The following is a 24,141-nucleotide window of genomic DNA, read 5'->3' as shown; positions in this document are numbered from 1 at the left end:
ACCTCCAGTGTGCAGAGACAAACGTGTGCAGCCATCAGGAAGAAACTGCAGTGGATTGTGAAACATCAGCTGTGAGGTACAGCATGTGAGATCCTAGATCAGTTCCTTGCATCCTGGGCCTTGTGGAGGAAGAGGAGCCTAGTGGTGAAAAAACACTGATGAAAACAAATAGTTATTTTCTTGGTACTTGGGCTTCCCTTTGGACTACTTGCCCCAGGGTTGGCCAACAGTGGAATTTCCCCCAGTACACAATGCTTTTGGTATTCAAATGACAGTGTCTGGAACACTGACTATTTCCAAGAACAGTCCTTTAGATTCTTACTGATTTTCTGATGGCCAGGTATTTGCATGGGTTTTACAGTCTTGTGTGTTTAAGACAGTAATGTGATGAGAATGCAATAAAAAAGGAAGAAGATAAAGCCTCCCTGGCTGAGGACAGCATATACAAGGTGATGGGAAGGATGATATTGGGCACACACATTGTGCCAGCTCTTCCCTTTATCTGAAGGGTTGTTCTATGACTCTCACTCTGTCTCTGACTTAGTAGTTGAATGGGGAGATAAGTGGAAGTAGGATAAAAACAGCATGGCTGAGCAGCATGGGATTGGTGGACGAATCAGCTGGCAGAAGACATGGCAGGCAAGAGGCAATTCCTTGGCAAATCTGTTTTTCATTTAAAGCAGATTAGCCCAGGTTTTGGGGTAAAGGGGAAAAGACTTTCCCCTGTCCCAAAATACTAAGATGAGAGGGAAAGGAAGATTTGTTGACAGGGTGTAATTCTACAGCATAAGCAGGGATAGTTTCTAAATATGAGAACCAGTTCAAACTGGTTTAACAGAAACTTCATGCACCAAAAACCTCTAGCGAGGACATTAGAATGAGCATTGCATCCTCTCTGGCAGCTCCCGTCTGCTCAGCTGCGGAGCCACATGGTCCGTGCAACGACCCCATAGCTCCCCAAAGCATCTGCCTCTGTTGTTCACTGTGTCACAAATGCCACTCCATCTCTAATATAGATTTGCAGCTGCCTCCAAGGCAAGGAAGGATTGTGTGATGAAGCTTGGGAGACACAGCTACCAGCTTCCAAATTTGATGACAGTCTACAAAAGAACTGTTTTGGCTTGCTTGGGTTTTAATGAAGACTCTACTGCCTGAAGTCCTGATTACAGGAAAAAAATCTCTTATTTCTTTCAAAATGTAGTCTTTATGTTGGGAGCAGTAGAAGTCAGCAAAAAAATCTGGGAAACTTATTCAGAAGATAAAGAGCACTCACAAATAGATAAAAGCACCCACATATTTGTTTTTTTCAAAGTCTCACTGAAATATTTTTGGGGCTGGACTGGTGACCCCAGTATCTGGGTAACCCATACAAAACCAAGGGGAAGCAGACCCAGGGCACAGAGGACCCACGAGAGGTTTGGGAGACCTTAGGTCCATTCTCTGTTCTTTTGAAGGTTGTACCAGCTCCCTCCTGTCTTGCAGGTGATTATGATATTTCGAGAACCTGTGGAGTATGGGAATATGGACAATAACATTACCATAGATGAGGAAGAAGGGAACAGGACCTCACATCTAATGGAGCTCATAGAGGCCCACATCTCACACCTGAGCACCAACTCCAGCAGTGCACAATGTCCCTGCTGGTTTTATAGTACAGTGTCCAAAGCAACACCAGTGGGATATTAAGATATTGCTGCCCCCTCTTGTGGACATCTCAAAGGAGCTGGTAAACCACCCTGGGCAGCTGGTCTGGCTGAACAATACTCCATACTGAATAAAAAATGCAGCAGTGCAGTCTGCAGCCGCTGGTAGAGGCAGGAGGCAGGCAGAAGAGCTCTGAGCTCCAGCTGAGGGTGCAGCTGGGGGAGGGAAGGACTCCCATGATGCCTATGTGAGAGGGACACCATCATTTAATTTAAAGAAGAGTTTCTGACTGCTGGAGTCCCAGCAGCTCAAATTTCTGGGCCAATGTTTTGCTTCAACTGGTCACAAGTATTTTTTAACAATCCTGAAGCAGCTGTCATGTGGGTCAGGTATATCAGGGCAGAGAACAAAGACACAAATGTTTTTGCATGCACTGAGACTCGTGAAAAAATTCTCTTCTTCTTACTGGAGCGCCTGGTTGGCACCAGCAGGACTTCTGGCCTCTGCATCTCCTGTCATCATTTTGTATATCCTCTCATGTAGGCTGGCTCTGGGCAAATTAGCAAAGATGGTAATTAACCACTGGGTCTGGCCCCTGCAAAATCTTCTAGAGCTGTTACAGGAACCGATGGTTAGTCTCAAAACTCCTGACACAGCTGGAGATGAGGACATCTTGGAGAGGAAACCACTGAATGAGGGCCACAGAAACTGTCACGCCTGAGGTGGCACCTTGCCCAGGAAATACTTACTGGTCAAGCTTCCTTGCAGAAAGGTTCTTCCAAGCCCTGTTACATACTGCAGAAGAGATCAGAGTTGCTAGAATTTCTGGAGCTGACTGTATTTCTCTGTGACTATAAGCTATTACGGTAACATTACAGTTCTGTACTTGATGAACAAGAGAGAATATTTCCAATTTCTCCATTTCTTCAGGGAGAAAAAGGAGAAAAAAAGAGTTTCTGGAAAGTTTTCACAGGTTATTTCTCACACAGGCACTACTTTAGTGAGCAGTGTTTGCTATCACGCGCTGGACTAGCCATGGTACTTCAAATCTGCATCTGCTCCATTTAGGAGCTCCAAGCACACTGCAGTAGGAGCCTGCCACAGTGGGGCCATCGCTTGTCAGGTCGGGACAGCTACTGTGTTTATTTGCAGAGCCATTGTGCCACAGGGAAGCCAGAGACACCCAATATTTAGCTGTGAGCTGATGCTTCCTGCATCCCAGCCACACAAATGTGAGGTCCCCTCCAGCCTGCTGGGATTATCTCAGCCAAAAGCTCGGTAAAGTCCTCTTTCCTGACAGTCAGAGCAAGGTGGGTAAAAAGCTTTGCTGGTCAGGAAGGTCAGAGAGGCTCTGTGGTCATCCTTTTGCAGAAATGGAGACCACCAACAGGCCAGACGGGACACTTGTGGAGGGGCAGTAGGTTCTGCTCGGTGGGGCAGCATGGAGGGCAGCAGCTCTCAGGGTCTGGCAGGAGCCTGCCTCTGCAAGGCATGCAAACAACCCCCTGGAAAACACTAACCTTCGTGGGGAAGGCATTGCCTGCACACACTGCAAGGACAAGGGGCAGCTCCAGACCTTGGAACCTCCTGCACTGCAGAGCAGCTGTGGGGGGACATGCTGGCAAGCTCTGCACCAGAAGAAGCAGCTCTGCCCCAAACCATCCAATGGCTTCACACAACTGTGTTTTCCTGGACACAGCTGAGGATTAGAGGATCCTCACAGAGGATCCATATAGAGGATGTGCTCCCTGTCTGGCATAGCCAGCAGAATGGGGCAACTCAGCTTTCACTCAACAGTGTTCCTGCTTAGTGGGCAGCGAGGCAGCCACTCTTCACCGCTGGTCTTTGAGGAGTGGGATTCTCATTTTGCAGAAAGTTTCAAACTCTGGGCTCCCGTTCCTGTCCAAAAAACAAACACATTTTCCAGAGCTGGGATTTCCTGGGGAGCAGAAGCCCTTGCGTCAGGCAGGGAGTATGGGGGCTGAAGACAGGTGGGACTTAGGGGGTGCAGGCCCACAAACTGCAAAGGGAAAGACTCAGGCTGGACCTGCAGCCTCCAGCAGGACTGTGTCCAACACCAGGGGACAAAAAGGTGTGCTGTAAGTGAAAGAGACAGCCAAGCACATACCCACTTCTCTCTGGAGAGTCAAGAGAAGCAGCCATGGTTTCAGGCAGCACTCCCAAGCCAGGCTCCCTCTGGGAGCGGTGACCCCATCGGCTAAGCTGAGCTGGGCTCAGTAGAGCTGCTCCTGGGGCAGCACTTCAGAGGACAAGGGGAATAATGTCTGTACTTATGCCTAGAAATAGCTGGAGACCGCTGGACAGGAGACCTGTGTAGTGTGGGTGGTCATGACAGAGCAAAGTCCACAGCCCAGAGCAGGGTGCAGGGAGAAAGCACTCCTGCTGTGCTTGGAGGCTCAGCCAGTGCTGCCAGGTCAGTGATACAGGGCAGGTCTGCCTGGTTCCTGCACATACCCACTGCCGATTAGCCAGTTAGATTTAGCTGACTTTACACTGCAGTGCCTGAGCGATCACCAGCCTGGAGACACAGCTAGAGCAACTCCTGTTTGAAAAATAGTGTCTGCTTTTGGTTTCAGACCCAAAGCCCAAACCAGTCTGACCAGCTGGAACCCAGTTTCAGGTTACACCCTGCCTTGCTCTCTGGGTGACTTAGTGGGTAATGATCTCGCTCCCAGCACACCTCATGCAGTAGTTGCCTCTCCAGATATCCACATATGTTGTATCCTGCACTCCCAGCCCTCCCCAAGCCATGGGACCGCCACTCCTGCAGCTCTCCCTGAGATACCACAGTCAGGGCAGATGAAAGGGTGGGAGATAAGCAGGCATGGGAACGGTACCTTCCCCCTCTCCAGGTCATTGCTCCTCAGACACCACTCCCAAGCCAGATAAAACAAACAATTCCTTTTTATTATCAGAGTGAATACACACCAAAAAAATAAATCAAGACACTAGGTTTATTGCATAGGCCATGATAGGCTGTGGGAAAAACAAAAAGATGGAAGAAATGGTATGAGACAGATCATGAAAAGCCATGGAGGAATCTGACCAGCCCCAGGGACACTCAGGCAGATGCCCATCACAGGAAGAGGCATGCAGTCAGATTGCCAGCAGGCTCTGGACAGTGGTTTCTTTACTTCCAGCCCAAGGAGGCAGCTCTCCTGGCACTGCACCTGAGAGGACCTGAGTCATGTCTTGAGCTGGGCATGGCTTCACCAGAGCCTTCCAGAGCCACTCTGCCCTCGGCCCTGAACCAGTTCAAGCACTGAAACTAAAGTCTGTACACAGATTTATGCTTCTTTCACACACACACACACACACACACACACACACGCAAACATATACACCAGTTTCCTCTCTCTTCACAGCAGTTTTCCAAGAGCAGCAGGCACTGGAAGTCTGGGGACTGGTGCTGACCCCATATCCAACAAAGCACATCAGGTACTTCACAAATAGCTGCTTCTGCCCCAACAGAAGTCCTCAGCTTACTGAGGTACAAGCCTGGACCACAGAGATGCCGCAGTACAGAACTAGGAAGTATCTCGTTGCAAAGGGACTATGGGGGAACACAATACCTTGCCAAAGTGGGGATCTGGTATGCTGCCCTGGGGCCAGGGATGAGCTCTGGACCTCCCAGGGTCAGGCTTATCTTGCTCAGGGAGGGACAAGCCAGCAGGAACAAGGAAGCCTGTAGAGATTAGCTGCTGGTATCCAGTCCACTCCTCTGCTCTGGGAGGTGCCAGGGACTCAGGTCAGGCTTTGTGCTGTGAGAAACACACAGTAAAATCAGAGCTGAGGCAAAGTTTTAACTGCGAGGCAGCTGGGTCCTTCCACCCTCCCCTCATCAGCAGCAGGAAAAGTAGGGACATTTACTTTCCTTTCATGTGAGAATAAATAGGTATTTTCTCAATGTGTCTGGGTTCAGACTGAACACTGGAAAAGCAACCAGGGCAACTCACAGAGAAAATAGTGGACATGTCGTATACACAGGAGGCTGAAACACAACAGCCAGGTAGAAAAAAAAAGTCTAGGTGTGCTTTTCTGTTAAAAAGCAAAGGCTAGTGATTAAAGCAGGTATTTCTGTTTCCATCCATCTTGAAAACAGGAACCGCTGCAGTGTCACAGAACTGTGCAGGTCTGGATGGTTATGTGACTCCCACAGACCTCAAGAGACTCGCCATGGCCAGGAAGACTGCTGTGAGGCAGGGCCACCTTGCAGAGGACTGGGAGAAAGGGAGGAAAGTACAAGGTTGGCTGGAAGAAAGTGGCACTGCAAACAGATTGCTGGCTCTGGTGAGCTTGCACCATTCACCAACATAAACGCTACACAGATCCATTCCCAGGGTCCTTCAGGAAGTTGAGCAGAATAGTGCTCCAGGTTTAAGCAGGAAGAAAGATGTAATTCAGAGTTTCACTGGATTGTTTGAGGTTAGGAAGGGATGGATATCAGAGAGCATCAGAATGCTCCCAGATCCTCACTTTCCAGAGCAGCCATTTAGCCAAGACAATCACAAATACCAGTACTGCCAAATCATGGCTAGATCTTGGCCTGATGCTACAAATGTCTTCACAGAGAAAAAGTCCTTCAGGCACAGGCCCATGCATAGAAACAGAACTCCAGAAGTTCTGGGGAGTGCCCCAGTGTTGAGCTGGAGAGAGACAGGCTGTAGGTCAGACTGGTTTGGTGGCACTGCTGTAAAACAGATGCTCAGTGTCCTCTGTGGTGGAGAGGGTTGAGTTGGTAGCAGTGGCAGGCTGACGGCGATGGCTGTTCTTCTTCTTTTTCTTCAAGAAGAAGTAGCCAATGATCACCAGGACCACCATGATGCAGATCCCAAGGAGTACAGCAATCACTACCTCAAAGGCACCTGCAGGGATACATGAACATGTTAGGAGGGATGCTCTGATGCGGCAGGAGTGGTCAGGAGGAAGCAAGCACAAAAACCGCTGCTGAAATTGTGCTGGCTAAGAGAAGAGTTAGGCAACAGCTGGCATGACAGCAGGGTGGTCACTGAACAACCAGGAAAGGAGAAAGATGGTAACCACATGGCATAAAGGTATGGCCTAGGTTCAGCCAGCCTGTCTCTCCCAAATGATGGTTCCCAGTGTTTCCCAGATGCACCACGCCCTCTAAAGGCTGTTCCCAGACTTCGGCAGACTTCGCCATTTGACACCCGTAGAAATAACAAGTCCTTCTGCAATGCTGGCCTTGTGTCATACCTCAACAGGCCACCAAAGGGTGGTCACAGAAGGCACCTCCCGGTTAGGGTTAGGACAATGTTGAGGAAGTGAGCTATGGTGAATAGGCTGAATGTTTGGGAAAGCACTTGTAGCACTGGTGTGAGCACTTGTTCTTCTCCAGCCAAACAAACTCCTGCATTATCAGTGGAGACAGTCAAACAGGATGCATTTGAGAGATGGTGTAAATTTGAAGATTAAATCAATCTCTAGGATTGAAGAATAAAGGTGTATAATTTCAGGAGTTTTCTACTGAAGAAAAAGGCCTACAGCTCTGCAGTAAAAGGACACCAACCTTCATGTGCTATTCTTTAAAGAACTTGTATTTTAATAGCTGTAGAATTTTTTAGTGTTGTAGAGAGGGTGTACAGGGTTGCCACATTTCCTCACATTCTAGCACCCAACATTATTGCCATATCTGCTTGAGCCTTCTTTCTTGCAGAAGTTAGTAGTCCTCATGTGAACTTAGCCCTTAGGAAGAATTTTACTTGCCATTTTTTGATGTTGAACAGTGGAGCATTCATGCGTGTTGATGGAAAGAAAATCAGGACCCTATATGAGCTACTGAGTCACAGGCACAGGTGACACTGTTGCACTTTTCGGGACAGGGAAAAGCAATAAGCAAGATCTGTAGGAAAAACTGTTACTCACTTAAGATAGCAGTTTGGGACTCAAATGATTCCCATCTTCGGCCAATGACATCTGCTTCTGAATTGGGAACACAGAGGGGGAGAAAAAGGTTGGTAACAAGGGATAAGACAGGTTTCTGATGACTGTATTTCCAGTGCTCTGAAGTGACTGAATGCATACAGCATCCCTTTTTGACAACCATGGTACTGAGCTCTGAGGGCAGGCTATGAGGCACAGTGTAGCTGAGGGTGGCAGAAAATCAGAAAATCAGCAACGGTTTGCCTCTAACAGATACAGTTTGGCAGAATTCCTCCTGTTAGCCTCCACAGCAACACACACAAAGTTCTACAGTGTAAACTTTTCCCTTGTTCATTTAAAACTTCGGCCTAGTATATGTCATTGAGGATTTTCATATTTTCTCCCCTCTCACTTGAGATCTGGAGCCAAGCTAGAAGGTTAGATTCTCTGTAGACCACCTATACCATGTCTCTGGTTAATTTTGCTATCCTCCTTTGTCTCTTTTTCAACATCAGTACCCAAAATGCAACCTGTAATTTCTCAGAGCTGGAAAGCATTGCAGAAAGATGCTGTAGATACACCATTCCCCATAAACCATTGGTCACTGTGGGTCATGGCCAGGGTTTGAGAGCAGAGCTGCTTTGACTGAAAGCTCCCAAGGCACCACCTCTTTGGGACCACAGAACTTAATCTGAAGGATTTTCACAGTTTGATCAGTAAAACTCTAACCCTCGCTATATATGCTTACTTGTGATGCCTGAACACGATTTCATGCACTCTTCCTCTTCTTCGAAGTTGTTGTTGTTGCCACCACAGCCTCCGTAGGTGAAGGGGTCACATTTCTCTGAGAATGGGTTATAGTACCAGCGGGGGATGCTTTCGCTGCACTGGCCAGTATCAGGCAAATCCACACAGTGACCTGGCAAAGCAAGGGGGAGGTGTTTTAGCATGCTTTCAAAAAAAGAGCACTATGGCAGAGGAAAACTATAGCCAGAACAGCAGCTTTCAGGTCCCCACTGCCCAGTTGCCAGCTGCTCAAATTGGCATTGTCAAGACGAGCGGCCACCTGCCCATAAACCCAACTAGCAAGGAGGAAAAAGGAACATTAGAGCGTGCAGTTATGCAAAAGCCTGGATTCAATCCCTCATGGAAATGACCCGTCCTCCTTGGGAGGCAGAAGGAAACACGAAGAGCCTGGACACAGAAACCACAGATTGGCTCAGGTCTCCTCTAGAAGCAAGCTCTATTTCAGCTGACTTGGAATATACTCTTTTAGCCCAGTGACAGGTCCACTGTCTACACTAGTACAAACAAGGCAAAGGTATGGGATTGAACACAGGCATTGTTGTGTCCCTCACACTGCTTTGGTTTGCACTACTTCCAAAAAGCTGCTGCAGGGTTTTGTAGAGTCCATGTACTGTGCCCAGCAGGCAACATGCGTGAGATCTGCTTGGGTGGAAAAAGTTTAGGCAGGACAGCGAAAGCCTGCTCTCAACAGCTGTCCTCGAGGCCAGGGAACAGGACCTTGCTCATTTTTAATACAAAGACTACCCAGATGCTACATCTGGTTTTGGATTTATACAGGGAAGCAGTTTTACCATGAAGCAACAGAGTGAAGAAAAAAACAAAAGCTGGTAGAGGTTCAGCCTATGTGCTCTGGACTGTACTTACCTTGCTTATGTGTGACATTGATTTTCTGCAGTCTATTGAACTCACGAGCATCTGTGAAGGAAACACTGCATGTTAAAACTTCTTTCAGCAGTTGAAAAGAAATGCCTCCATCCATGTAGACATAGGCAGATGGGTCTTTTCCTGCACATTCCTTTGCTATCACAAGCCAGGGAAAGGGAGATATCATTTGATATTCTTAAATATCTCAAAGCTATGAGAGTAACATGGGGAAAATAAAATGTAATAAAGAGAAACTATTCCCAATTTCCATTCCACAAATACAGAGACATAACTAAGGAAAATGAAGGCTGTTCTTGCTTTTGTTTTCCATTGAGAAGTATGGGAAAACTGCTACCACTCCAGGTTTTAAGAAGTACAAAAGAGCACTAATGTAGAATATAAGAAGGGCAAAAGAGATGAATTGTAGGCTTGCAGCCTAAAAAGGTAGCAAAACACTCATATATGGGGAAGAGATTATGGCAATTCTGTCACAAGAGGGGAGGAAGGATGGAGGGAGTGAGGAGAGAGTGTGGACTTAGGCACTTAGGCATCTCACCACTATGCATTTACATTAGCATAACATGAGGACGTTAAGGGGACTGTGTCACTGGACAGACTGGGAGAAATCACGGTTTCCTTTCCCACTTCTCAACTCTATGAGAGCAGGTAAGGTCACTCAGTGAGAAAAATACTGGAAGGGGAGGGAAGGACAGGCTCTGAAGTCTTACAGACAGGTGCAAAGAAGACAGTCAAAGAGTATTTAAGAGGCAGGAAACATCACAGAAGGAAGGTCATCTTTTGCAGTCAGCAGAGATACAGGAGATGGCAGAACCTGCAAATATAATCCTGCAGAAAGAGATAATGCAGTATCAGGAGATAAAAACAGAAGACACCAAAAAGCATTGATTTAGCACCTGTAACTTACATTGCAGTCATCCCTGGGCAGATACTACAAAGTACTTACATCGTTCACAGTACATCTCATCCGATCCATCAGCACAGTCAAGAGTTTCATCACACTCCAGATAGGCATCAATGCAGCAGCCATCCTTGCATCTGAAGAAGGGGGCCTGACAGTTCCCATTGCATACTGCATCAGAAACAGTTCAGATAGCTCATTAAAACTGATTGTTTCTCCCTGCCACACAGCTGCTTTATGAAGAACTTAAAAGCTGCTGAGAGGGTTGGCAAACAAGAAACAAGGCAGATTGGTAAAGGTCTCTTCTCAGTGCCACCCTAGACTCAAAAAAAAAAAAAAAGAAAAATTCCTGATTATAAATGAAACATTGCTCTGGGAACAGCCATGCTTCATCTCAGGAAAGAAGTACACAGACAGTGGAAGCAAGAAAGAGCTACTCAGGAAGAATATGGAGACATTGTCCAAGCATGGGGGATTAAGTTAGGAAAGCCAAACAAAAACCTACACACTGGACTGCAAGAGCTTCAAACCCCTTTGCTCCAGAGGTATTCCCAAGTGCTGAGTACTGTACCCAGCTCTGAGCTCCCCAGTGCACAAAAGACATTGGCATAATAGAGTGAATCCAGCAGAGACTCAGCAAGGGCCTGACGCGCAAGACCTAGCATGAGGTTAGGGAGAACACAGAGGTTAGGGAGAGGACAGACTCATTTCGGAGGTGCAGCAACAGATAGGAGTTGCAACAAGAAAAGCAATTCAGTGTAAGGGTAAAACATTTTAATGAGGGTCAAACACTGGCACAGTTTGACCAGAGAAAGTGTAAAATCCCCTTCAACTGGATGACTACAGTCCTGAGCAACATAATGTGACTCAAAGTTGGTAGATTTTGAGTAGTGGGCTGGACCAGATGACCTCCATAGGTAATTCCAACCTGAATTATCCTATGACATGAAAGTAAAAGGCTTACTAAAGAAACTAGTCTCCAGTGCCTCACTTTCCACACTGACTGAGTCCTAATCAAGAGCCACAGGAATGGACATGAGACACTGAGCCCAAGCTCACAGCAGGATTACACCATGGTACAGGAGACTCACCTGGCTGTTGTCGCCCACCAAAAGAACCTGAAGAGACAAGGGGAAAAAATAAAATAAATTCACCACTACATCATTTTGTCAGCTCAATATCAGCATTATATTGCCTTCATATGTCATCTAAGGAGTGCATATTTTCTGGAAGGAAGCTCTGGATGGGTCAGGAAGGTGAAATACAGATGCTACCCACCCAGGGACCCCAGATTGGCAGGCCTGGAAGAGCAGAGGAGAACTTCCCACCACTAGCTAGACCATTTCCAAACAGTCTTTCTTTTCCAAGGCTTTTGCCTCCTCCTTAAGCTGTTCACTGCAAAGGGCCTGTTTATCTGAGGCAGCACTACATGGTTCTCAGAACTTGGCCAAGAGGGTACTAAGGAGGGAGATTAATTTCATTTGGGGAGTGAAGCACTTCTGGCCCCCCACAGCACAATGCTGCCCTCTGAATTTAGGTTTCAGATGACACAAAGGTTTGGTGAGGGCTTTTGCAGGCAGAGGCATACCAGGGACACTGTCCAGTGGAGCAGTGCTTCAGGAGCTGGGTCAGATATGTTGGCAGCATAAGAAAAGGATTGCCCATCCATAATTAGCCCAGTCTCCTCAGCTTACTGGGCTCTAACTAGTCATCAGCCAAGAAGCTGCAATACCTGTCCACAGGGTCACCCCAATCCTAAGAGAAAGAGGGAATTGGATTTTCAGAGAAGACTCACCTCTAACATTCTTGCAGGCGAGTATACACTCCTCTTCCCGTAAGTAGTTATTCTTGTTGGGCTTGCAGCCACCAAAAATGAACTCCTCACACTGCTGAAGGCTTGGGTTGTAAAACCAGCGTGGAAAAGATCCCCGACACCAACCCACCTTCTTAGGGGTCAAACAATGCTCTGTCAAGAAAGTTAACATAAAAGGCTCTGGTTAGACAAGTCCTTTGGAAGACTTTCTCCTTTGTATATGTGAAGGCAAAGGAAGTCTTCCAAAGGACTCGTCTGAAAGATTTGTAAAATCTTGAGCAGCGTGGAGAAGTAGAGTAGGGAATCATGTAATGCATTTTTTAATATGAAAGGCAGGGTCACAAAACCAAAACAGAAGGTGCCATATCCATAAAACAGAAGGAGCTGCTTCACCACAAAGCACGTAGTTAAGCTGTGAAACTCCTTGTTTCAGGATGTTGCTGCTGTGCAAAAAGGGATTAATCCATGGTTATTAAACAAAAAGACACCATCTTCTGCTTAAAAAAATATTCCAGCTGCAAAATCCTTGGGGATTAGTCAAGCAAAGTAGGGATATACTGATCGCATCTCATGTTCTTGTACTCTTTCCAAAGCATCAACTGCTGGACACTGTTGAATGCAGTGTACTGGAGTTTGGTCAGACCATTAGTGTCACTTGACGTGACTGTTCTTATACTTTTATGGTACCTGTGGTAAGAGGAGAAATCCCCTGCTTAGCTACTAGTCAACCATTTGTCCACGAACTCCTTGCTCCTAATGCACTTGTAATGCTGAACATTTTTATCATTAAACAAGGCCATTAAAGGAAAAAACATAGAAATAAAGCCAGGGACACTCTGAATGTCTTGCAAACGGCTCTACCTACCCTGTGACCCAAGGGATTTCACAGCGAAATCAGAGTCAACAAGACCTTTCAGGTTCTCCTGTTTTACCCCCTCAGTTGCACCCAGGCTTCAGACCCTCTGGTGTCACCCAGCAGAGGACAATGACAGGCGGAGTGGGTGGGGTTATTGCAGGCCACTTCTGCTGCAGGAGTATGTGAAAACCCTAAAACAGACCACTATGAATGTGGAGACCTTTCACTACTGGTCCAGGATTTTACTGGAAAACCTGGCATTCAAGTCCAGCCTCTTAGTTGTGCTCTTCTTCCATCTACCTCTCTGAGAAGAGCACAGTAATGCCAGAGCAGCACCCAGGCTTAAGGACTCCAGCTAGACCTCTGTGGGCTCAGGCTCACCTTCCGTCTGTTCAGAGTTCAGGACCATGATGGTGATGTTGGTGAAGTCTTGCTGTTGTGCAGTGTCCGTGACAGTAAGCTGGAAGACGTAAGTCCCCACCTGCAGGTTGGAGATTTCTACCTGGTCTTCTTCATGCTTCTGAGAATGCAAAAGAAAGGCTTATGCATGAGAAAGTACCTCTAATGAAGGAGTGAGTGAAGCCATGCAAGGCCCATGTTCCTGCATTAAGGAGAAAGGAGCTTGGATGGAAACCTTCAAGCAGATGTCTGGCATGAAAAATATCTCAGTGCTACACAATCCCCTCAAAATCATGGGCTGGTACCCAGCTGGAATAGCAGAGAGAACAAGTACCACAGCATAATTAGATATTTTATATTTTCAGTCATTGTGAAAGCACAAGGGGAAAAAAAACCTCTTTGGAGAGGATGGAAATACCTGTAGTTTTTATTTTCCTTTTTAAAACATAAAACCTATTAGTATATAGGGAATAAGGTAGGTGTATTTAATTATTTTGTCAGAATAGAAAGCTACAATATTATCGACACAAACTCTTCCCCTATATTTACCTAGAAAATTGCACCTTCATTTCCACACTATCTCTGTTTTTGGTTACATTTCAAAGGAACACAACCTCGTCATACACTATTTTAATGTAGTATTAGGGGACTCTTCCCCCTCTCCCTCACCTCACGATGCTTTGGTTGGGTTAGGGCAAAGGGAAAAGGAAAGGAGAGCTTACTATTTCCACAGACCCCTTAGCACTCTAGAGCTTGTCATTGCTGATGTTCAAAATCAGCTGTGGGCCTGATGTACTCATTTGCTAATTCTTCCAAAAGGTGCCACAAGAACTCCATGTAAGCTTCAAGGCTTTCCAAAGCATTTTGCAGAAGTTTAACAGAAATAATTAGCTCTTCTAAAGCCGCAATTCACTTCTAACATCTATCAAATAGGCAGTGTTCACACCCCAGAAATCTTGGATCTGGACAGGAGACATGACTTTTGCTCCAGCTCAGATAAAATAGGAGGAAGAACCTATGCTCTAAAGAGAGAGACAAAGTCCAGAAAAAGCCCCAGGAGAACAGAAGCAGAGTCTGAGACTGGATTATTCAGAAACAGAGGAGGAGATGCATCACAGTGGACAGAGTAAAATTAACTGCAGGCCCCTCACTGAACTACAGGATCTTGGGACCAGAGGCAGCTCTTGCAACGAAGCTGCTGCCTCTCAGCTGCTCCTGCCCAGGCAGACCAGGTATTGCTCAGGGAGGTTTGAGACAGCATTCTGTGCAGGGAGCCTGAGACCTGATAGGCCAAGAAATGCCACTTCCAAGTAGTGTGCAAGAGTGTAGAGGCAACCACAAGGAGTGCTCCATAGCTTTTGGGAACAGGCTCGTTGGTGGACTGGCTTGAAGAGGAAAGGACAAGGTAACTTCTAAGTCAGGGCTGTGACCACCCAACCTAGTGCAGACCACAGGTGACACTGAGCAAACTGCTTACTTCCAGCAGCTCCCTACCTTCATCTCCACTGAAGGGTTGCCAAGGATCTGTTTCCATTCATAGCTGACTATCCCTCGGTCATCCGTGCTCTCTGTGCCTCTCAGCATCACTGGCTCCCCTGGCTGTACCCGCATGTCCTTGACAGCGCGGGCTATTGGAGGATGGTCATCTGCAGAAGAAATGTAGAACAAGGAATGGGTAAGAGGTTGAAGGGTCCAGTCCTTGTCTCCATCACAGGAAGACAAAGGAGGGGGATTCTTCCAGGCTAAATCAATACAGACTTCTACTGCTGAAAGGAAAACACTTTTATACAGCTGTACTCCTTGAAGCCTGAGTAAGCAACAGGCAATCAGTACCGTTAATACTGCACTCACTAATTTAGTAACTGCACAACCCACGCTGGCAGTGTCTTTGAGTCAGTTGGCTCCCTGGCCACTTCTGTCCACAGGAACCACCATAAGAGGGTCACCTTGTGGGTACAGCCATTGTGCTTCCGACTGTTGAACCGCATCCTCGCAAAACAGCACAGAGCAATTCCCACCCTTCGCTTAGGGAGATGGCCTGATGTGGGTGCTGAAGAATGTGGAACTGACTCTCATCATTCCCACTACCATCCCTAAGGACCACATTAGTGTATTTAGCCAGAGCTACACACTGTGGGACTCGGATGGGAAATATCCCTCCTCCAGCTCATCTTCCACCTCACTCTCTGATATGCATGCCTTTAAAACAGAATAAAAATGCCATTCGTGGGGTTGTTATTTTTGTACCATCTTATGGACTAGCTTACCAGCAACCACCACAACCTATTAAACATTTTTCCAGACTGTAAGTGCAAGAGATGAAAATTGATCCCTGCCTGTGCCAGCAAGAACAGCCTATACAATAACACCATTGAGCTTGACTCATAACTCCTTTTGGCCTGAATGTCTCTGATCACAGGCTTAGTACATAGCTCAGCCCATAAAACTCCACCTGGTAGCGCCTGTACCAAGTCCAAGTCTCAATGTTCCAGTTCAACCTGAGTCTTTTGTAAAAGCACTCACCATCATTTATAAGCTAGATATAAATCACTCTGCCATTACACTGTTTTATCAACTGTGATTGAGAAGGGAAATAGTGTTCAAACGCCTTAGAAAATTACTCCCCTAGCTGATTATTTTCACTGTTGCAGACTTGCTCCTAATTTCCCATTTGAGTGTATTTAGATTCAGATCCCAGCTGCTGGCTCTTACTGGAATTTACTGAAGGGACGTTTAATATAAAGCATATAGATGAATAAACCTGACATTCAAAACAAGCTACTTAATTCTTTTGTCACTAAATGCAGTAGGATAGAGGGCTTTGCAAGAAGTATTCCAGAGCAGTTACCACAAATCCACCCAGAATCTTCTATTTTCTGCTATCTTTTGCCAAATGAAGACATACTCATTCTATTCTGGTCTTGTTGCCACCAAAAAATCTCAGGGGAAGCAAACCTGTTTACACATCCAAGCATTGCACTCAGCCTGTCTGGCTGCAGAAGGAGGGCACTTGTGTGCCAGTCCCCGGAGCACCAGTCCCCTGGGGCTCCCCATGCAGCCTGCTCCCAGCTGCAGCCCTGCAGTCTGGTTTTATCTTTTCCCTTTTCATGTAAGTATTGGGTGGGAACAATATGGAATCAAGCTCATATTGCTGAGCTTGATCCATCCACCAAAACAGGCAGAGGAGACCAAGTTGGACTGAAAGAGGTCAGGAAGATGACACAAGCAGAGATGCCCACCCTGGTATCCTCTCACCTTTGGGTGAGCCACAGCTCCCTACCACTCCTTCCTCAGGGCTGTGTGCCAGAATGATGGGTCCTGTCTCAGTCAAGCACAAAGACTACTGAAAGACATCGAGCAGGGACAAGAGTGCCTGACATCTCTTGGTTTTGAGCAGGGCCAGTAGGACAGATCAATGGAATTTTGCCTTATTTTCAAGTGGTCTTGCCATGAGAACATTCATAAGCAAAAGCGATGACTGGAGCTGGCGACACCTTCCAAACCAAACAGCCCCACAAACACCTTGTAGTACACAGCACTGCAAGCTCTGGAAATGGGAGACATTCCTGCCATTCCTGCCAGGCAAATGATGCCAGGAGCCTGCTAGGAGAAAGGCAGCCTACTCCCTCCCACTCTCCTGGCAGGGTGAGCCCAGTAGGTGGGTGCAATTGCACAAGGCCACTTTTCAACAACACAGAGGCTGATCATTAACTCATGACTCCAAATCATATTTTTCCTTACATTTTTAAGCACATACACTTTAAACAAAAAATTGCAGGCCAAGCGGTTACTTTGCGTTGTGAATAGCACAGTGAAGTAAAAGCTCAGTTCTGATCAATGGTCAGCAATTTCTCCAGATTCCATCACTGATTAGCCAAATTTCCTGACTCTCCTCACCTCCAGAAAAACAGTCAGGAGTATTTCCTTATCTGTGGTGACTGACAAGGAGGAACACTCACTTGAAATGAAGGACTTCTTTTTCAATTCTATCCTTTTTCTCCTTAGGATGTCTAAAAGCTCAGTGACTGGAGTATTTCTGCCACACTGACTATATGAAGCGTTCCATGGCAAATGGCTGTTGTCCACCTCAGCTTCAGAAAAAAGTGCTTACTGAGCCAGAGCGAGTATCAACAAACTGCTTGTGGAAGGGAGATTCTCCATTCAGTTTGTTTTGCTCTGAAAGTCTGTTGGTAAAATGAAAGTTACCTTTGCTATAATGCTCTTTTGACTATGGAAAGTTTCTGCTGTAAAACTCTGTAATTAATGGGGAGGTTAAAGCTTTATGATGCTGTTCTGCAGTGTGCTCCTTACTGTGAAGCATGTGCTGCTGGAGTCACATCATTAAGTGACAACTTCTGCTTCCATTTATAGAATGCATCAGAAGGGGAAATCCAAAATGCTTAAAAAGTTTTTTTGTTACTTACAGTGTATTCATGCCTCAGTCTCTGATTTTTGCTTTTTTAAAAATTTCATCTAGTTTAAAGGCTTATGGAGTCAGTGGTTTGTCTGGCTTCACCTCTAGTGAGTGAACTTGAACCAATGTTGAATGGGGAACAGGAATTTAAGAGATAATAAATTCCTACAAGGGCTGCAAAAGTAAGCATCTAGGTGGGGGGAGAGACCCCACTAGGGACCTTGCTATCCGAACCTGCAGGTACCAGTGAAATCCCATGGCAGAAAGCACTTGCAAAGCTTCCAGTTTGGGGGTTTCTCTTTTGGAGCTTGGATATTAGCTCTTGCCCTCAATATACAAATCCACAGAAAACCAGATTTCCTCCATTCCAGGGCTCATGCAGATACACCCTGAGTAGCTGAGACTACAAAGCAATGCTTAAAAATACCTGAGAATAATTTGAGGTTGGCACTAGAAAGAGCTAGAAAGCTTTCTCATGGTGACTGAAGGGCTCTTCCAGCCCCTTGCTGATCGCCTTTGCAGAAGCAGTTTGCAAAGTGACAAGTGACAAGTGTGGCTTGCACTGGGAACACTGAAGCACTGAGAAGGGAAAGACCTCACTGGAGACAAAAGCCACTGATCAGGCCAAGAGCAGAAATGAGGCCACCTAAATTCCAGCATTCAAAGACACACAGCCTTGGAGATTTCAAGTGACAGAAGCCAGCTGAACCTGCCTGCTGCAAAAGCAGGTGGGCAGCAGTGTGGCTCTTCCCACAAATGCTAAAGCTCTTCTCTTGCATTGCTTTCAGGGAAGTCATTCAAAAGCAAACAGCTTTCTCACCCATTGACACTAGAAAACTCTCCACTTCAATAAGCAAAATGAGGGATGACACTCCTGCCACAGTGTTAATTTGCCTGAGGATGGAGAGAGAGAGAAGGAACAAGGTAATGCAACATAGTGCCTGGAGAAAGAGAAATATAGGCTCTTTTTCTAGGGCTTCATCCTGGCTGGGCAGCAAAAACAGTTATGATAAAGCCATACAGTTTTCCAACAACTCATGCAAAGCCAAGCAGCTCTCAGCATTAGTTCCCAGATGTTTCTGTAGTGGTTTGTAAGAGGTGCACAAGGCAGGTCAACTTAACCTCTCTAAAACAACACAGTACAACTGAACAGATTAAATTTTCAGAATAATGTAAGTTGCTGGTACCACCAGGTCCCCTCCATCCTTCCTCAGGGTGTGGGAAACCAGTCATATTTGCTTTAGCACAAGTCTTTGTGCCATTTTAGTAAAGATCGGTTTGTTCCTCCAGTCTCTTTAGACTGGAGCTCCAGTGACAAGACATGAGGTAGCCACTTCAGTAAATGCTGCAGGACAAACACTGTTTCAGAGCAAGTAGAGGGGAAGCTGCTCATCACCAACTCTGAGCAGGGAGCTGGACTATATGGTCTTCCAGGGCCCTTCCAGTACACGTTATCCTCTGAATCTGTGGTGTGGGTACCAAATGTGCAACTCCCCCTCTCCTGGTCTGAGCTGAGAGTTGGAGGATGAGCAGGTGGCTCAGGGCTGGGGATCATCCAAGGGTAGACCTGTCTCAGCCAAGCTGGAGTCCCACCACTGCTCATTTTAGTTGCACTGTGCCCACAGAATGGAAAGCAGTGTGGGACCAAACACTTGAGGAGGGATGAGCTTCAGACTTGGGGAGCTCTTTTTTTGAATGCATTACCAAAGTTTTAGCTTGAAAATCTCTCTCCACAGTGAGGCAGAAGTAGACACATCCTGAAGCCTGGGGTACCCCAGCACTTCCCATCTCCCACTCACAAGCCCTGAATTCAAGAGGAGGAGAGTGTTACTGAGCATTTCACAACCACCGCAAAAGGTTCAGTTCAAAAAATGGACAAAGGTTCAAGGAGGTTATTTTCCAGTTTCACATTCAAAGCTGGTTTGCCTAGACCAGAATAAGTTGGGGCTAGTCACTTAAACACTGGCCTCCATTATTACCAATAAAGTGCACGGTGAGCCTGCCCCTCCCAAATGAGCCAGGCAGAAAACTCGCACCAAAGTTCAGCCAGGGAATCATTTAAGATCGTGCCTTTTAACAATAACATCAGAGACTTCAGGCTGTACGTTAGCTAGAAGAGGCAAGAGACAGTGCCAAGCTGTGGTCACCAGCTCATAGAGAACTCAGAAGCTCTTCTTCTCCAAATACTGAAAATACACTCAGATGATGTGCAGAAACCAGATTTCAGCTGTATTTATTATTGCCTGTACCCACAGGTTTTTCTAAAGTCATAACATCATAAGAATGGCCACAGTGGGTTAGAGCATGGGTACCCCATCCCTGTGTTCAGTTGCCAACAGTCTTGCTGTGGATGCTTGAGCAAGAACAGTGCAAGTATATACATTAATTTTCCTATAGCACTCTCCCAGATTTCAGCTACTTCCATCAGGCTTCAGAAACACTCCAAGACTAAACTTGCCCATTCAGCAGCCCCCCAACTGTACGCTCTCTTTCAAGTGTTACCTAGTCTCCTCCAGAACATATATAAATCTCTTAATTCGAGTCTGCTCCCTGTAGTAGTAGTGTGGGTCTTGCAACATGTGACTTTTTTGTTTAATGCCACCCACTGGGATCACTAAATGGATATTCACTATTCACTAGAAAAAACATGCTTTTAATCCTCATTATTGCAGACGATGTCTGAAGATTGCCACAGGCAAAGGTTCCTAGGACACCTGACAAGCAGCACATACAGGAAAGAAATTAATGATAAAGCAGCAAATAAACTTCCTGCAGACACTTAGAGCCAGTCTCAGGAGGCTGACAGTAGCCTGGGCTCCCAAGCAGCCATGAAACTTCACACTGATACAGCACAACAGCAAGAAAATCACACAATTTTGTCTCCAGTTCAAAGCCCGGGCCAAGATTTTTCACCTGTAAACATTTGGGAGGAAAACCTCACATGCCAAAAACAGCTTCCTTAACCCTTGTTTCACCTTACCTCTTCAGGCATTCTCAAAAGGTCAGAAGCAAAAATGCTGTAGAGCTTCCTTATGCTGCCAGGTGGATACACTCAGTGCCTGAAGCCTCCTTCATCCTGCCTCCTGTACCTGTCCTGTTGTGCTCTTCCCCTTTCCCCCTCAGTGACAGCTAGGCATCCACCTTCCTGCCCAGACAGGCCCATTCCTTCTGCATGGACCCAATCCCAGCATCACAGCTGGAGGGGCTTGGGGCTCTGTTTGGGTTTTTTTTGGTTTGTATCTGAACCAAAAGGGAGATCTGCCTTCTTAAGTGTCTCATCAACTGCTGTGGGGAGCAGGGCCCAGATGATTTAACCATTGTTATTATTTTCTATTTCTCCAGTAAAATAACTCCATCTCTTTCCCTGCCACCCTCTGACATCATTCAAGGTGATTCAGCATCAGTCAAAGACAATGCCTAAAAATTTCAGGAGAGAAAGGAAATGTGTTTCCTATCAAAGCACAGCGTGAACACTGCAACTGATCCAAATACACAGACATTGTCCAGTGTCTGTCGCTACAGCTGGAGACCTGCCTGGCACCTGCCAAGAGTCAAACAGGGGTGTAGAAGAGACTGAGCCCTTCCTACACCTGCAGCGGTATCATGGCGCAAGCCCCACGTGAGCAAGGAGGGGCATGCCCGCCTCGGCAGGCAGAGTAACCCGAACTGCATTTCTGGCATGTTTTTCACTTCTCACTGATAAGTCCTCCTGGGTCTACCTGCTCCACCACAGCCATCCCAGCATCTGTGAAAGGAGCGTTAGGGTTTGCAAGGCAGCACTTGCCTATTGGTGGCTGGGATGCTGCAGCTTGGTGCTGCAGGTTGGCAAACACATCACTGCTGGTCACACAGGGAGGTCAGTGACCCAGGGACACTCCAAAGACTCACACCCATGCAATGCCAAGCCCTGGGACCAGCCAAAGGAGGGGGAGTTTGCAGTCTCCTGCTATGCGCACTGGTCCATAGATGAAGAGACTGAATTGCTCAACAGTACGTTGTATTTTAATCTAATCTTGTGAAATCAGGATGTTCTGGAGATGATGCATTCCCCTTTCCTCCTACAATGAAGCATATAGGAGTTCAGACAGCTGCTAGCATGCCACCTCCAGTCCTGGTGATGTGACCTTCAGTTCCTCCCTAACTGCAGCTCCCAAAAAGGATTTTGAGCCTGAGATGGAGGTGCAGGAGAACTACTGCAACAGTGAGACACCTTTTTCCACAAGGTCCTAAAATCCAGTGGGAAGCCACTAGTAGGGACAGAGGACAGGAGGGCCACTTCCTCCACATTGCTGTTCAAACCAGAAACACCTAAGGGCTGCTCCAGAGAAGTCATGCCCTGCTCTGACTTCCCACACACTGCTACTCAGGATGGATGAAGTGGACAGTATGGGTTTGGTGCCATTTTTCATCTCCAGCACCCAGAAGGCTCACAGGCTGTTACATCCCAGCAGAAGACCAAAGACCTATTCAGCTCACATCATTGAGCCCAAGCCCTTGCGCCCACCTGGATGCTCCCCCTGTCATCTTCACAGATCCTTTCCTTCCCTCAGGTGGACTGGGAGGGGGTGTGAGAAGGATTACCAGTACAGATATCCCCTAATATCCCTGCCCAGGCTTCAACAAATAATAAACTGGTTATGGTTGCCAAAGACCCAGCCAGGCTTAGAAACATCTTGGCCTCATTAGGCTTCAGCCAAAACATGGAAGGAGGCAAAAGGAAGACTGATGTGTTTTCAGTGTTTCTGAACACACTGCAATTCTTTGGGGACAGTAGAGTGCGTGGCAAGTAGCCAGCTTCCAGTTAGTTTGTTTTCCACCTGGTTCTCTGAGTCCTGGTGCAATCTTTCAGACTAGGTAAACAGGGACTGGGGAAGAGAAACCCACCTCCAAAGGGGAAATTTTAACCAACCTCCCCCAGCTGCTCCTATCTCTCCCTCAGCAGCAGGGACCAGCCCCAACAAGCAGAGCATACTGAGACACCTCACCACCCAGAGTGCTGTTAAAGGTAAGTGGATTGCATCCTGCCTCTAGCCCCTGAGCAATTAAGAGATTAATGCAGCCCTTTAAAACCCGGTGATGTGTAGATTTTCAGAGGATTTCACTTTCCAACCTCAAAGGCCAACGGGGAGGGAGAAGAAAAACAATACCTTTTTCTACATTGCCAAGTAGTAAAACCTCAGACTGCGTCTGGTAATCACACTCCACCCGTTTCAAATAGGTTAAAGAATGATTCCTTCTCCATTTACTAATAGGTAAACTCAGGCATGGATTTTAAATGAGTATCAAGGTTGGGGAAAACCTTTGTGGCAGAGAAACATACAGAAACACCATCTTTAGCATCACTTTATGCCTGCTGTTTGGCAGCACTGCTGCACAAATGATGGCTGGAGGAGTTGGCACCAGTGACCATTAATGCTCTTCCAGACCCACTTTGCAGGAATCCCTTATGGGCACCTTACCACTGGATCCGTGATTCTGCATTGCCAGGTAGGAATCATACACGTCCTTCTTCAAGAAGTTGAGAAAGCCGATCTTCCTGGCAAATCTGCAGACGAAAGCCTGCTCATAGAGGCAGTTGAGGAGAAAGCAGCCCCGGATATGGTCTTCCTCCGTGTTCGAGCCTTGCTCCACGAGAGCCAGGTTACAAGCGGGGTCCTTACAGCAGGCTCTCACGCAGTCCCTGCTCCGACGGACCATGGGGGACGATAAGAAGGTGGCTCCGTTCTGGACAGAGGCATCTGTATCCAGCACCCAATCTGGCAGTCCTGCCGTAAAGTCCTCCAGGCACATTTCACCGAAGGGTCTTTCCTGCCCTTCGCCAAAATCCAGCGCCAGCACGAAGCACATCCACGATAGAAACCATGGACCCGGTCTCCCTCTGGCCATCTTGGCGCACCGATTCCCACTGTCTTGAGACCTTAATCCTTTCCTAAAGGAAGGGAGAAGACAGATGAAGATAAGAGGGAGGGTGTTCAAGTGTATGTCACCCTGGGGCGAGAGGGGAGCCGAACACGGCTGAGGCCGCGCTCTGGATTCCAGCTCGTCCCTGGGGTAGCCAGCGTGTCCCCCGACCCTGCAACTCATCCCCAGGCAGGTGCTGTCAGCCCCCCACCTGGGCGGTCTCCGGTGAAAATGATCCTCAGAGGGGGCGACCCCCTCGTCCCGTTGCGCCTTCACCCCCCAGGTGTGCCTCCCGCTGCGTTCAGCGGAGACAAAGGCACGGCGAGCGCAGGAAGTGAAAACCAACTCCCCGAGAGAAAAAAAAAAAAAATCAAGTCACTCCCCTGCGTGGTGAATTGCGTAAGAGGAAGGGGAGGAGAGACAAGCTGATACTATCTTCTCGCCTGTTGGAGGAGAGCCTAGTGCGGTTCATTAGCTCCCGCAGGGGCAAGGGCACCCACTGCAGATGAGCATCTCACCAGTCGGGTGCGTGCTGCATCCCCGTGCTAAGGATGCTTCAAAGGAACTGAAAGCCGGGGAGCAGGCGGTCTGTGTCCTCTGGCAGTTGCCCTTGTGCTCTG

At 47.1% G+C, this 24,141-nt stretch overlaps 1 protein-coding gene across 2 annotated transcripts; it reads right to left on the bottom strand.

The window, feature by feature from the left end:
• Nucleotides 1-4,601: 4,601 nt before the first annotated feature.
• Nucleotides 4,602-23,794, bottom strand: SPINT1 (serine peptidase inhibitor, Kunitz type 1). 2 transcript variants are annotated; one of them, XM_008919799.2, is made up of 11 exons: nt 23,733-23,794; nt 23,080-23,549; nt 14,701-14,852; nt 13,189-13,327; nt 11,934-12,104; nt 11,230-11,256; nt 10,184-10,309; nt 9,220-9,270; nt 8,297-8,467; nt 7,552-7,608; nt 4,602-6,530 (listed from the first exon to the last, which is right to left on the bottom strand). In XM_008919799.2, exons 2-11 carry the CDS (start codon nt 23,504-23,506, stop codon nt 6,334-6,336), a joined length of 1,518 nt encoding a protein of 505 aa, XP_008918047.1. In that variant the 5' UTR covers nt 23,507-23,549; nt 23,733-23,794; the 3' UTR covers nt 4,602-6,333. The 2 variants fall into 2 exon arrangements, with proteins under 2 accessions (XP_008918047.1, XP_017938192.1); XM_018082703.1 differs by having other exon boundaries at nt 13,189-13,324.
• Between the last annotated feature and the right edge of the window lie 347 nt (nt 23,795-24,141).

Source organism: Manacus vitellinus, unplaced genomic scaffold, assembly GCF_001715985.3.
Source record: "Manacus vitellinus isolate BGI_N305 unplaced genomic scaffold, ASM171598v3 scaffold_6_pilon, whole genome shotgun sequence".
Taxonomy (NCBI): Eukaryota; Metazoa; Chordata; class Aves; order Passeriformes; family Pipridae; genus Manacus; species Manacus vitellinus.
The sequence above is the reverse complement of the archived record's forward strand: the minus strand, read 5'-3'. Positions and strand labels throughout refer to the sequence as shown.